This window comes from Oncorhynchus nerka, linkage group LG1 (genome assembly GCF_034236695.1).
Source record: "Oncorhynchus nerka isolate Pitt River linkage group LG1, Oner_Uvic_2.0, whole genome shotgun sequence".
NCBI lineage: Eukaryota > Metazoa > Chordata > Actinopteri > Salmoniformes > Salmonidae > Oncorhynchus > Oncorhynchus nerka.
In genome coordinates, this window is record NC_088396.1 from 10532074 (window position 1) to 10547895 (window position 15822).

The following is a 15822-nucleotide window of genomic DNA, read 5'->3' on the forward strand; positions in this document are numbered from 1 at the left end:
CATACTTCAAGTTATCCGTCTGAAACTTTATGTCACGCCCTGGCCATAGAGAGGCTTTTATTCTCTATTTTGGTTAGGACAGGGTGTGACTAGGGTGGGCATTCTAGTTTCTTTATTTCTATGTTTTCTGTTTCTATGTTTTGGCCAGGTATGGTTCTCAATCAGAGACAGCTGTCTATCGTTGTCTCTGATTGGGAATCATACTTAGGCAGCCTGTTTTTCCACCTTAGTGGTGGGTAGTTGACTTTGTTAGTGGCCTGTATAGCCCTAGTAAACTTCACGTTCGTTTTGTTGTTTGTTGTTTTTGTTGGCGACATTCAAAATAAATAAAAAATGTACGCTCACCACGCTGCACCATGGTCCGGTCATTTCCCTGACAACGTTCGTGACACTTTGTGCATACACTGCTGCCATCTTGTGGACACCATCGGAATTACAACCAGAGTGATGGCTAGAACTGGGACTTTTCTCTTGCATTTCAAAGATGGTGGTAGAAAAAAAACGGTTGTTTTTTTCTTTGTATTTTCTTCATCCACTTCAAGCAGTGTATATATATAAACATTTTGCTTAAAGTAGAATTTGTAGAGAATACTAAGGTTACTGTCCCCATTACAACAAATACATACTTAATTAAATACATCTAATTTTGTCTTTGAAACAATTTATTGAAATACTGTAGAATTCCATGAATTCCTATAGAGGACTGCTCCTTCCGAGGAGTACCAATATGGCTTTAAAGCCTCTCATTGGCCAATACATAGCATCAGTAATCCAGAGTGTATGCATCATCATATAGGAAACAGCATAAACCAAAACATGCCCAAATCCCAAGTATTTCTTCTTCTTCCAGGAACATCTCCTAATAGGCCAACCACATAAATCACAATTATTGAGTTTTTTAAATATTTTTTTTTACATTGATCACTTTCTGAAATGTATATACAGTACAACTTTATTAAGGCCCTGGCTGGGAAATACACTTGGCCTGTTGCTGGCTCCTACACACATACAAAGAAGCTCAAAGGCAAAATAATCGATCAAGTAAGAGATCATGATTAGAAAAGTTAAATGGCAAGATTATGGTACAATACAGACAGTCAATCAAGTACAACGTGCTGGAATGTTCCAATTTGGAGGACTTGTTTTTTTTGTACGGTGCATAGGTACGTGCATAACCACCTGTGCCACAAATTATGTGGGTAGAGGCAGTATAACATTCACAGTCCATTATTACTGCATGGGGGGGGGAATCCCAAATGCATTTCTAGTGTTTAATCAGTAATACTGTACCTTTGCACCAGAAAAAAATAATATTCCAAGGAGGTGACCTTTATTCAAGGAGAGAAAATCTGATGACTTTTATTGCTTTGTCCAGTGCAGTATTTTAAACATCCACTGTGAGTGTTGACCATGGACCATTACTATCATGTAGAGTTGAATATGTTCCCGGTACTTTAGAAATGTTCCATCCCGAGAATAAAATCACTTTTCTCCTGGGTAATACGGTATTTCCCGTATCATTCAAAACCATTATAAAGCATATAAAAGTCTGAATTTGATTAGAGCTTTGATCCGCATGAAAATCCAAACCTGATGCTACCTGAGCCTGATAAGAAATAGTCTACATTTTATGAGCCCCACATGAACGACATTTAATGAGCCCAAGCCCAAAAAATATCAAATTATTGTGCCGTTATCCAACACATATACGATATAGGCTAAAGCACATTACGCACAACAGAAAAAAAGCCCATAGATGTAGCCAGCTATATGCTCTCTTGGGTAAATAAATGAAACTAGCTCCTGTAGGTAAAATCTTTTTGAGTGTGAACTGTAGTACTGTACTGTATTGTATTATACTGTATTATATGGGCTGGAATTACGCACATCATTCAAGCCATGATAAAGCAGAAGAGAACATGCAATTCTGATGAACCACATACGGGCTACAAAGTTACAAGTATAGGCTAGTGAATTTGATTTTAATTTTGAAATATGATTGGGCCTATTTGTATAATTAGTTGGCTGATGCATATACAGTATATACCTTTGATAATATTTTCCCTAATGCTATTAGCCTACCTCCTCTTCCTCTCTCTAATGTTGCTTCCTTCCTTCCTTCCTCGCTTTCAACAGTTAAATGAAATATGTTTAGTTGTCCTTATCTTATCATTCTAATGTCATCCTTGAATAATATAGGACTAGCATTAGATACAGAAGGCCTTCACTTGTCTTCACAAAGATTGAATGGTTATGGGTCTGAATAAATAACTCCTATAGCCTACTGCCATCGTGCGTTCACTCTTCTTTAAAACTACCCGTGAGTTCTATTGGCTGCTGTATTTAACATTCAGAAAAAAAAGCTTGCTAGCCTTTTAGAATAGTCTATTGGTATAAGAAATGCTAAAAATAAAATATGGTCCAGCAAGCTATTCTAGCTTTCCTGCATGGGACTCCAAGAGCAAAGGAGAGTTTTTTAAGGAGAGGCCAGCTGAGCGCACAGGTACTCACGTATTGCGCAAGAGACAGAGGCCATAAGTTAGAAGCTTATTATGCATAACCATCATTAATTAGCTAAATATAAGGCTAATACTGCATTGAATTCATTACCTAAAAGAGGTAGGCTAGGACATCTATATATAGGGCTATATATCAATATTGAACAGGATTGTCTGTTTTGGATGCAATTTGAATGGAGTTGATGGAGAGAAAGTAAGATAGAGAGCTTCTGGGGCATGCACTGATTTAAAGCAAGATATTTGAGTGACAGGCTGCTTTAAAACTCTGCAGCTGCAATTAAACACATAATAATCTTTACAATTAAAAAACAAGGTGACCCCTGAAAGCCAGATGGAGATGGGTAAATTTGAGGCAAATTCGGCCTTTATATTACTGTGTCATAGACTACGCTGCGGCAAATGTAGGCCTACCTTTGACAAGAAAAAAAGTGAAGGTGATGAGATGATTAGGTCTACATGCATTGTGAACTGTGCTCCATACTGAGATGTACTTTCTGCCATCACATATCATTCAACAGTTCCATTTCACACCATGCTGTTCATATAAAACTGTATAAAAATGTACTGGTTTCTTGCAGTTATTTATCCCGGGAAAGGGAGTGGATTTGGGAGATAAATCTCGGTAACCGGGTTCCTACTATTCAACCCTACTATCATGTAATGAATAGCACTTTAAACGTTTCATGAATTATTATTTATTATTATTACCTACAGTATTACTATTACTCAGTGGTAAAGACAGTTGAAAGGGGGAAATCATATTTTGTTTAACCTTTTTGCTGGTGGAAAGGCGTGTCAATGAAAATGGGACCATTACACCTTGGGCTCTAAGTGCAAAAATATCCAATTGGTAAACTAATGAAAACACAAAAAGTGATTAAAGCGATAATAAACATGTATTATTTGTACAAAACTTGGTTCTTGATAGCGGGGCATAAGACACTATGTATATATATATATAATAACATACTAACATTACTTGTGCACACAGACACAAACAGAAAGCAATAGTGTGCTTGCACAGAAGTAATAAAGATGTCAATTTATGAGAAGAGACATAACAAGCTGGATGTATTCTGGACACATTCAATACCGCCTTGCATGTAATATCTACTTTATGCTCAAAACATAATATTATATCTTTGTTTTCATGACAAAGGGCTCAAAGACAATACTAACAGTTGGGTAGAAGAGCAATGTATTGTGATCAGATGTAAGAGAAAATTACACTTGTGCAGGAATTCAGTAGAGACTGTGTACTTGGCATACTCTGCAGGTCATCTTGTGTTACTCGGAGTACGGAGAACTCATCTGTAAAAGTCAAACAATATACATAATAGCAGACGCCAATGCAACTAGAATATAAAGATTGTTTCAGCAGGTTCAGTCCAATCACCACAGAGGATTACTACAAGGAGTCTTCATGATGACTCGTTTATTTTACAAAGGAACATCATCTTAAAAGTCGTATCTAACATCAAAGCCAGAGCAGAGATAAAGTCACCCGAGGCTTCTGAACCTAGTTCATCTCCAGAGTGTTTTAATACCTTGCTGCGGTGTAGCCTAGTCCCAACCTTCTAAATGATGTGTTTCTATAGCCAACTCTTCTATCATTACTATACACCATACACCAAGTCAGTTGTGGTCAGTGCTGTTTAAGTTTTCTTATGCGCATGGCCTTATTTCTATTACAGCATATTGGATGACTGTCATTCATATTCCATTCACCCAGCTCAATGTAACATCAATAGGCTTAGGCTACTACATGATGCTCAAATTTCCCTATACCCATCATGAGGTTGCTGCAACCTAGCCTATTAATTAAAGTTTAAAACGTCGGTGCACAGGTCGAAAGACAAAATTGGAGTATTCAAGGTGGTAGACAGTGACACAATAAATACCGCCTTGCACACTCTAGCTGATCTAGGGTGTAAACACTAGTCCAAAACAGTTGCAGACAAGAGTTTGTATTGGGCAAACTCAGGTAGGTTTTAGCCCCGTTTTGTTCGGGCCTTCCTCCTCTGAGGAGCCTCCACTCATACAAGTGTAACAGAGTTGAAAATGCATTTCTTGTATTATCACCAAAATTGAGACGAAGGTTATTGTATACCAGCACCTACTGGCTTAGAGAGGCAACTGTGTATCTGCAATGATGGAAGAGTTGGCTACATTAGATGGGCCTACAGTTTGGGACAAGGCTAGCTGCAGTGTGTCTGTTTACGATAGGGTGGTTACTGTACTCACGGCAGTCTCAATCTCCAAGGGGCTGAGGTGCTGGGTGAGCATGTCAAACATCCCAGGGGACATGGGGGTTCTGGGGAGGAGCAGGGGGGAGGTGTGGTTCTAAGGGCGGGGGCGGCAGCAGTGGAGAGAAAGAGAGAGAAATATAAGTCAAGGGAATGGTTTAGACTATAGAAACAAAGGATATCTAACTTAGCCTAATATTTCGGATACACATCTTCGGCGCAGGTCTGCATTCAACTCCTGGCATGCACAGATTATAAGATCTTAACAAACTTAAACTTAAGTACTCACTGCAAAGTTGAGATGGGGATCAGCATAGATGGTATGTACGGAAAGACTGCAAGAAGATTAAAAAAATAATAGGAGATTATGGGCATGTTAGTAAACAACCATTCAAATTGTTGGCAATATCAATCCTGCTTCCCAGTTCCAGAACATTTGATTGTCCAGTTGTGCTGATGATTATACAATGTTTGTATAAAACATTCACACCTGGACTCCATTACCTCACGTATTACCTCCCCTATATCTGGCACTCCCTTAGGTTCTTTCCCCAGTCAGTATTGTTTATGTGTTTCATGTCTATACATTACTCATAATTGTTATATTGTTCAATGTTCCGATTATTATTAAAGTCACCACCTGCACTTGCTTTCTGACTCCCGGCATATACGTTACACCATGGAGGTTTCTTTCATGTGTTCGTGTTATCTTACTGTTGAGGAAATTAGTGGTACAACTCATGTGGAAGCACATATGGAAATTATTCGGAATCACATGACAATCCATCAACATTAACTGAATATTCCAGGAATGTTTCTTTGAACAACTTCTATTGCGGCAACATTTTATTTGCCGAAGTATGTTCAGGGAAAGTTAGTAGAACCAACATGTCATAATGTCACACTATAACTTTATGAGACCATTGTAGGAATATTCCCTGCTTGTTGGTGTTTTGAATAACATATCCATCAACATTAGCAGAACGTTCCTGTAATGTTTCTTCAGAACCAATTTACTGCTCCCACATTTTGTTGCGGTAGTATATTCTATGAATATGACCGGAACATTGGGTTATATTCCCTGGCAACCTAATGAGAATCTTAGGGGAATGTTCTGTGGTAGTTTCTACAGATATTGTAAAGAACATTTTAGAGAATGTTAGGAGAACATTTCAAGGATTTCAAAACGTTTTTAGAAAAAAATATTTGGTGATCAAAAACATTCTTTCAATGTTTGTGGGACATTATCATCCTAATGTTAGCTCAAACCCTAACTATAATTTAATGGGAATGTTAGCTGATGTTGTGGGAATGTTCCCAGTTTGCTGGGCTGCTGGTTGTTATCAATACACATAATTGGTTGTTAGGCCTATACAGGATCTTAATTTGACCACCCAGTTGCTGGATAAATGTCCCTGTGCCACAGGAAATGAAAACTTGAAATGTATTTGAGGTTTAAAAATGCTTCCAAAGTTTGTAATTTCAACTTTAAAATGCCAGACTTGATTTGCCAAAACGAAAAAATGTATCAATCCATACTAAAATGTATTAATTATAATCCACAAAGTAATTCACATTTCGTTTTGCTGCAGGATTATTTTCCTGCTGTGAGAAACTGGTCAATTTAAGATCCTATACCTGGGAAGGTGTCTCGGATGACATCTCCATTAATATTAGCGAAACATTCCAGTAATGTTGTTTTTTCAGAAGCAATTTCATTGAATCCAGACACGTTTGCAGAAGAGCGTTTAGGGAACATTATTGGAACAATCATGCCATAACGTGAAACTATAACTATGAGAGCATTGTGGGAATATTCCCTGCTTGTTGTTATGGGTGTTCATAATAACATCTCCAACATTAGCAGAACGTTTCCATAATGTTTTTTGAGAACCAATTCTATTGTTCTCACATTTTGCTGCGACAGTATGTTCTAAAAACATTACTGGTACATTGTGTTATTACATTACCTGGAAACCGAATGATAACATTTGGGGAATGTTCTGATGTGGTTGTTAAAGATGTTGTGCGCAACATTTTATTGAACGTTAGGAGAACATTCCAAGGATAGTTCAATTAAAAAATAAGAAAAAATACATTTTCTCATCAAAAACAATCTTAGAATACTTTTGGGTTGTTATTATCCTAATGTTAGATAACACCTGAATTAGAACTTAATGTGAATCTTAGCTAATGTTCTGGGAATGTTCCTGGTTTGCTGGGTTGGTTATGAGCGATAATTGCATGTTGCGCACCAACTCCCAACTCCCAGTACAGGTAAAAACACATCACCAACAAACAAACAATGAGTAGAAAATGATGCAATCCCATAACATACTTACTCTCACTCACAGAGAAGTTGCTGGAACCTAGGTGGTCAGAATTATTTTATATACAGTACAAACCAAAACCCTCTCCATCATAAACATGTCTTGGCAGACATCTTGCCTTTGCTCTGCTGGCTGTTGTAAAGTCGTCCGAAGGCCTCGTCTTTGGGGATGTCTGGGTAGAGGAACTTTAGTGGGTTCTCAGGGACCTCTCCGTCTGCGATGACCTTGTAGTCCCGGATAATGTCGGCAAACGGGAGAGCGCTGAGGCGGTATTTGGTGTACGGCTCCACCGAGATGAACTTGGCCTCTCCTGTTGACACAGACACAACCAAAGCGCCAATCAGAGTTAAATGTTTACAGAATCAATGTTAAAGACACTGTGGAAGTTTAGATGCTAATTGTTTTGTGGATTTCAATGTTGACCTCATGGTTTAGATAAAATATGAATTTATTATCTTATGAAACCAAACAAATCACTAGTTTTGGGCAAACAATATGATTTTAATGGGTGTGGGGAGGTGTGACCCTTTATGTCTAATCAGGTCATTTCTGGATAATTTTTCTCTCCATGTAGGGGTCCCCCTTTGCCTCAAGAGCAGATGCAAAAATTCCAAATAGTGAAGATAATTATTTTTATTTTACCTTTATTTAACTAGGCAAGTCAGTTAAGAACAAATTCTTATTTTCAATGACAGCCTAGGAACAGTGGGTTAACTGCTTGTTCAGGGGCAGAACGACAGATTTGTACCTTGTCAGCTCGGGGGTTTGAACTTGCAACCTTCCGGTTGCTAGTCCAACGCTCTAACCACTAGGCTACGCTGCCGCCCCTCTTTCATGACACCACGACACCACAGTAATCGACAGCCGATCAGGCCTCACCACTATCGGACTGCTCCACCCAGGTGAAGGTGATCCCGCCCAGGTGGCTCTCGCTGAAGCGCAGCAGGAAAGTCCCAGGCTCCTTGTCCTTCAGACGGGCCCTCTCAGTCTCCTTACTGACAAAACCCATGATGCAGCTGAAGGAAGCACACCCAAAACACACCATCAGTTACAGCACCGTTACATTACTTATTTTACACCCACTGATTTAACAGTACACTGTGGTCTAAAGCCCTGAGCAGTGAATAGATCAATCCAGTCCATTAAATCCATTCAAAATGGAACTGAACCTAATGATTCACAAATTACATTAAATTGTACTGAACCCAACACTGTAGTTTAGCAAAAGGTAGCTTAGGGATCAGCAGTGGGGTACACAAAGCAGAGGAGTGTCCAAGACAACTTGTAGCCCCTAGCATCTATCGCCTAAGCATTTATGTAGATCTGAGAATATTGTAGATGCAACATGGCAATAATTCCATCTGTCCCCCTAATAATTGTCCACACATGGCATAGTGCCTAGGGGAAAGGGGATAGGGGTTGTTTCTGACCGGCCCTAAATCTCACTTGTCATTCCAGATGGGAAGTAGGTGCTTCTTGATGAGCTCCAGGATGGAATCCAGCCACATCCAGAAACTGAAATTCTTCCCATTAATATTCTCCTGGAAAAAGCAGACAGAATGGGAAAGAGATGAGAATTACCCTTCAAAGTTTTTATGGCATCTTTCAATAAAAAGACAGCCTCAAGTTATTCATTTAATATGACCACTGGAAAAATTCCTCAGGGGAACTGGTGCAATTATGAATTGTTGATGAAGAATGACTCCACTAGGAGCTGAAGAGAATAAGTCAAGTCAAGATGGAGAATGACAGTACAGTAGGTCTGTGAAAGATTCTACATGAAGTGGGAAGGGAGAGTATTTGTTACTAAGATATGACATCCTTCATTTTGTGTTTAAGACTTGTAGTCGTAGGACTATAAAGAAGCAATAGCACCGACCTTGCAGAATTTGGACCAGGATACCTGACATTCGTTTTGGGAGGCTTGCTGACCTACAGTGAAGATGATTCATAGATTTACGATTATCAACAACAACAAAAACATTACAATTTCATACACTAAGAATGAATATTCAATTATTCTTGAACAGAAATAACACCACCTTAGATAATATAGGGGGAGTCCATACTATTGTGGTGGTTGGAAGCCAAAGACCGATGTTGAACAATCTCATGACAATTCACATTCCTGTTCTCTCATAATTGAAAATACTTGTAAAGGGACAGGAGTGCTTTTCCTCATGACCTGTGCAAATAAATGGTGTATGTATGCTGTTCCAACACTGTTATGCCCCCATGAAAAGTGTTCCACTAGGCCACCGTACCCAAGAGTTTCTCTCCTAGCATGCACAGCTGTTCCCTGTTGAGGCCCCGTCCAGCGAAGGTGGAGAACTGCCAACTCAGTACCTCAGAGAGCTGGCCCCAACTGGCCCGCTGAGGACTGGCAAAGAAGCCCAGGTTCTAAAAAAGGGAGCGGCACAGAGGAAAGAGAGTGAGATAAAATATAAAACACCTAAAAGAATGGTAGAGTATGTGTGTGTGTGTGTGTGTTCAGCTCACCCTGGGTTCGTCAGTCAGCAGGTTGTACCACATGACAGATGCCCAACCTCCAGGCAGTTGGCTAACATTGGAGATGACCACCAGAGGAAAGGAGCAGGTCTGCAGAGAGAGAGACATATATGCACGCACACATACCACGCACGCACGCACGCACGCACGCACGCACACACACACACACACACACACACACACACACACACACACACACACACACACACACACACACACACACACACACACACACACACACACACACACACACAGTATTTGCTTACACAAAGACTGCAGTGGCTTGCAAAAGTATTCACCCCCTTTGGCATTTTTCCTATTTTGTTCCCTTACAACCTGGAATTAAAATTGATTTACAGGTTGTAATGCAACAAAATAGGAAAAACACCAAGGGGGATGAATACTTCTACAAGGCACTGTAATAATGACTGACAATGTATGCTAGGAAGACTGTGTGGAGGTTATTTGAGGTGTGGGATGGTGTGGATTATTGTCAGAATGTGTGTGTGGGAGAGTGTGTGTCTTATATAGGAGATATGAAGGAGTGTGTAGAAATTGACTGACCTCCAGGTCGATGTTAATGCCCTGTATGTTGAACTGGGCCTCAAAGCTGAGGGAGTGGAGCTCCTCCGTCACAGAGACAGGACCCTGGAACCAGCAGAATACAAATACACACACACACAAATACACACACACACACACACACACACACACACACACACACACACACACACACACACACACACACACACACACACACACACACACACTTTACTAAACGCCTTCCTCTTCCTCTTACAAACATTCTACTACACCACATTTCACAAACCCTTTTTCTCAGAACACATTAAATACAGTAGCAGAGGGAAAAAAAACATTTTTTGTGCAGTGAGGGACACACCAAAAAGTTGAACACATCTCAATGAAAAACACGGGGAAGTTTGATAGCAGTATTCATCAGTCATTTTCTGTAATAAGATAAGGATCCTGTATCCTAGTGTTTAAATTATGTGAATGAAGCTTTGTCTTGACTTTTGTTGAGCCACATGAATAAAAAGGCTAAATAAAATTCAAAAGTCAATCTATGATAAAACTTTCTCAGAAAGAGCACATGTTTTTTCAATTAAGAGTTTACTAGGGAGTTAACAAGGTTTTCCATCTGTGATAAGTTATGGAGCCATCTGAAAACGTACGCAAGCAAAAGCACCATTGTCCTGAAAAGGAGTTAAAACTTCAAATTAAGGGGAACATTTTGCAAATCCTTGGCAATGTTGCCTTCTACTGTTTTAAGAAAGCAACTACCTCTTTCTTAACGGAAGTGTTTTTGAGTTATTATAGATATTATATATTTAACTAGGCAAGTCAGTTAAGAACAAATTCTTATTTACAATGACGGCCTACTGGGGAACCATGGGTTGTTCAGGGGGAGAACGACAGATTTTTACCTTGTCAGCCTAGGGATTTGAGCCAGCAACTGTTCAGTTACTGACCCACTACTCTAACCACTAGGCTACCTGCCGCCCCAACCTCAGACAAAGTAAAACAAAAGATTTACCTCTAAATAAATCATAAGTTTTAAACTCTTAATTCACTTCTGTGTCCAATGACTTCTAATCAAATGATCTCTGGTTGACCAGAATATATCTCTTGAAGTTGTTACAAAGATACAGAAGAAGAAGTGAGACATCCTACTCCCTAATCTTTTCTGCTTACATTACAGTCAATAAACTAAGCAGATCAGACCCAGCTGCTAAAGCATTGGGAGAGCCACCCCGTTAAGCAGACCGGAACTGACCATTTTTTTCAATGGTAAAAGGCCTGAGTGGGACATCTTCATTTATCTACCATCTTTGGCTCGACAAAGCAGTTCTACCATAGCAAACAAATCTGAAGGCCATGTTCCAAAGGTCAAGCTTTTCTAAAGGTCACTTTACTAGAGTGTAATCTTAGATAGGCCTGCGTCACTGACCCTTAACCATCATTCATGGAAAAACTAAAAGTCTTGTTCAACTTCCATATCACTCCTCTCACCTCGTTCACCTTGGTTCCATTAACGTATTTCTTCTCTTTCAGCTGCTGAAGAAGATACAAATATGATATCAATGCATAATAAATGTACTTACATTAATATCAAATGAACTGTTCACACAATGTCATGTACAGCTAGGCCAGGGCGATCTTAATAAAACATGTTTACTATATAACAGGGTCTTTGCAAACAGTTGTCTGTTATTTCCAGTATGACCGTTGCCAGCCAGCCCCATTGAACCAAATTAGTTGGAGTCCACTAAAATGTTTCACTAAACCGGTGAATGAACAGATTGAGGTTGAATTATTATTAAAATGTCAGTGTGTTAGTGGGGACAGTGAAAGTCAGAGGTTACCAAGTGTCGAAACTCTACAGACAGGCAGCCATTGGATGATTCCTCCACGTCCATTACTTTGGTGGTGGTAGTCAGGATGAAGAACTGACGATTTCTGAATGGAGAGGGACGGGGCAAAGCCGTAGTTACTAGTCTGAACTAAGCATACACACGCGCAAACATATACAAACACAGAACAGCAACAACAACAAAATGAGCTAAGATACTGTACATGGCAAACACATGCAGTGGTTAGAAACAACTCAAATTCAAGTTGGATTTCAGGCAGCTAAAAAGGGGATTACTCTGCTTACTTAAACTGTGTCAACTGATAAGTAATCAAACACATCTCATATTTCTCTCTTTGTCACTGTTCTCACTACGCACTAAAAACAAAGTATAGTACGCACTATACAAAGTACGCACTATACAAAGTATAGTTCTATATAGCGCCAAATAAAGGTTATTTGGCTTGTAAGCATAGAGGAACCCTTTTTGGTGCTATATGGAACCCTTTTTTTGAAGGTTCTATGAAAATAACCATACTCATAAGGTTCTAAATGGAACATGTAATGTGCTATAAAGAACGATTTCCGAAGATTCTATAAAGAACCATTAATAAAGATTTGATATAGCACCAAAAAAGGGTTCCGCTATGGTTACAACCCTTTTTGGGGCTATATAGAACCCTTTTTCATGGTTCTTTATATAACCTTTATGGAGAATGGTTCTATAAAAAAACTTTCTCAATCTCAAAGGTTCTTTGTAGAACCAACATTTTTTTTAAATTCTGGTTTAATTAGCCACATTATATTGTTAAAATTCCATAGTTTTATTATTGTGTTTATTAGCAAGTTTAATCAGGTGTGCTAGCTCTGGAACAGCTGGGGGTCCCTGAGAAGAGAATTGAGAACTACTGTCTTAGTCGACAATTCTCAATTGACGCACGGCCATATGTGAGCCTTTCACAAGACACCGTCACTGGCCATAGTCATATACAGTGCTGTGAAAAAGTAATTGCCCCCTTACACTCAATAACTGGTTGTCCCACCTTTAGCTACAATGACTACAACCAAACGCTTCCTGTAGTTTTTTATCAGTCTCTCACGGCGCCGTGGAGGAATCTTGGCCCACTCTTCTATGCAGAATTGCTTTAAACTCACTCTTCCAAAAAGTTATACATTCTTCCAAAATCCTTGATGATCATCCAGGTGCTTCCAGTTGCTTTTTGGCAAACTTGAGTAAACGTTTTTGGATGAGATGGTGAAAACCAAACACTGCATTCCACAGTAAGAACCTTATGCCAACAGTCAAGCGTGGCGCTGATAATAAGATTGCTTGGGGATGCTTTGCTGCCTCAGGACCTGGATGACTTGCCTTAATAGAAGGAACCATGAATTCTGCTCTGTATCAGAGAATTTTACTGGAGAATGTCAGGCCATCCGTCTGTGAGCTGAAGCTGAAGCACAGCTGGGTTATGCAGCAAGAAAATGATCCAAAACACACAAACAAGTACAGTTGAAGTCGGAAGTTTACATACACCTTAGCCAAATACATCTTAGCCAAATTCCCTGTCTTAGGTCAGTTAGGATCACCACTTTATTTTAAGAATGTGAAATGTCAGAATAACAGTAGAGAGAATGACTTATTTCAGCTTTTATTTATTTCATCACATTCCCAGTGGGTCAGAAGTTGGTAGCATTGCCTTTAAATTGTTTAACTTGAGTCAAACGTTTCAGGTAGCCTTCCACAAGCTTCCCACAAAAAGTTGGTTGAATTTTGGCCCATTCCTCCTGACAGAGCTGGTGTAACTGAGTCAGATTTGTAGGCCTCCTTGCTCGCACATGCTGTTTCATTTCTGCCCACAAACTTTCTATGGGATTGAGGTCAGGGCTGTGATGGCCACTCCAATACCTTGTCTTTGCTGTCCTTAAGCCATTTTGCCACAACTTTGGAAGTATGCTTGGGGTCATTGTCCATTTGGAAGACCCATTTGTGTCTTGAGATGTTGCTTCAATATATCCACAACATTTTCTTTCCTCATGATGCCATCTAGTTTGTGAAGTGCACCAGTCCCTCCTACAGCAAAGCACCCCCACAACATGATGCTGCCACCCCCGTGCTTCACGGTTGGGATGGTGTTCTTCGGCTTGCAAGCCACCCCCTTTTTCCTCCAAACATAACGATGGTCATTACGGCCAAACAGCTCTATTTTTGTTTCATCAGACCATAGGACATTTCTCCAAAAAGTACGATCTTTGTCCCCATGTGCAGTTGCAAACCGTAGTCTGTCTTTTTTATGGCGGTTTTGGAGCAGTGGCTTCTTCCTTGCTGAGCGGCCTTTCAGGTTATGTCGGTATAGGACTCGTTTAACTGTGGATATACTTTTGTACCTGTTTCCTCCAGCATCTTCACAAGGTCCTTTGCTGTTGTTCTGGGATTGATTAGCACTTTTCGCACAAAAGTACATTTATCTCTAGGAGACAGAACGCATCTCCTTCCTAAGCGGTATGACGGCTGCGTGGTCACATGGTGTTTATACTTGCGTACTATTGTTTGTACAGATCAACGTGGTACCTTCAGGCATTTGGAAATTGCTCCCAAGGAGGAACCAGACTTGTGGAGATCTACAATTTGTTTTCTGAGGTATTGGCTGATTTATTTAGATTTTCCCATGATGTCAAGGAAAGAGGCACTGAGTTTGAAGGTAGGCCTTGAAATACATCCACAGGTACACCTCCAATTGACTCAAATGATGTCAATTAGTCTATCAGAAGCTTCTAAACCATGACATCATTTTCTGGAATTTTCCAAGCTGTTTAAAGGCACAGTCAACTTAGTGTATGTAAACTTCTAACCCACTGGAATTGTGATACAGTGAAATATTGTGATAAATAATCTGTCTGTAAACAATTGTTGGAAAAATTACTTGTGTCATTCACAATGTAGATGTCCTAACCGACTTGCCAAAACTAAAGTTTGTTAACAAGAAATTTGTGGAGTGGTGGAAAAACGAGTTATAATGACTCCAACCTAAGTGTATGTAAACTTCTGACTTCAACTGTATACATCAAAATTGTTAAAAAGCAACACATTTGACGTTTTGAAATGACCTACTCCAAGTCCAGACCTAATCCCAATTGAGATGTTGTGTCAGGACTTGAAACAATCAGTTCATGTTTGAAAACCCACAAAAAATTCCCCCACAGCGACGTGAGACTGATCAACAACTACAGGAAGCATTTGGTTGCAATTATTGCAGCGAAAGGTGAACCAATCAGTTATTGAGTGTAATTGTTAATTAAATCAATAAAATAAGCATGCATTTTTTTGTTATTTGTAACCTCAGATTCCCTTTATCTAATATTAGATTTTGGTTGAAGATCTGATAACATTCAGTATAAAAAATATCAGAAATACTTTTTTACACCACTGTATAACATGTAACAGCATAACATAACATATTAGATCAACTAGAATGACACTCTCACTCATTGTTGCGCAAAAAAAGCTGTGCAAAAACCACGCCCCAAAATATTATATTGAGCCATGACCCTACATTTTAATTATCACTAAAAGAGGAAAGAAACCTTATTTGAACTACAAAGAACTACTGAAGGGCTCAAAAGGTTATTGGGGTCAGTATGGTTCCACATAGAACAATCACCCTTCCCAAAGAACAATGTTCACACATGCCACATGAGAAGGTTCAATATTGGCCTAAATAACAAGAACAGGAAATCCCCACAGAACATCCCACATGGAGGTTGCATGGATATACTCACACTCTGCCAGGGGGGAGGTCCCTACACACAGGGAAGATAATACAGTACATAAATTACTCAGTAATGTAGTG

General features: G+C 39.5%; 1 protein-coding gene across 2 annotated transcripts in view; it reads right to left on the reverse strand.

Annotated features, from left to right (window-relative positions):
* Window positions 1-3198: 3198 nt before the first annotated feature.
* The window catches only part of stat4 (signal transducer and activator of transcription 4), a 32276-nt gene continuing 19652 nt past the window's right edge, over window positions 3199-15822 (reverse strand). The window contains exons 11-23 of one of the 2 annotated variants that reach the window (XM_029675730.2): window positions 15752-15772; window positions 11988-12081; window positions 11635-11676; window positions 10168-10251; window positions 9595-9693; window positions 9360-9495; window positions 8975-9027; window positions 8542-8636; window positions 7975-8111; window positions 7214-7405; window positions 5055-5100; window positions 4764-4862; window positions 3199-3830 (exon numbers count right to left, since the gene is read on the reverse strand). In XM_029675730.2, the coding sequence (XP_029531590.2) occupies window positions 3827-3830; window positions 4764-4862; window positions 5055-5100; window positions 7214-7405; window positions 7975-8111; window positions 8542-8636; window positions 8975-9027; window positions 9360-9495; window positions 9595-9693; window positions 10168-10251; window positions 11635-11676; window positions 11988-12081; window positions 15752-15772 (1102 nt within the window). In that variant the 3' untranslated portion in view covers window positions 3199-3826. Of the gene's footprint in view, window positions 3831-4763; window positions 4863-5054; window positions 5101-7213; window positions 7406-7974; window positions 8112-8541; window positions 8637-8974; window positions 9028-9359; window positions 9496-9594; window positions 9694-10167; window positions 10252-11634; window positions 11680-11987; window positions 12082-15751; window positions 15773-15822 lie in introns of both variants that reach the window. The other variant, XM_029675644.2, reaches the window with a different exon arrangement.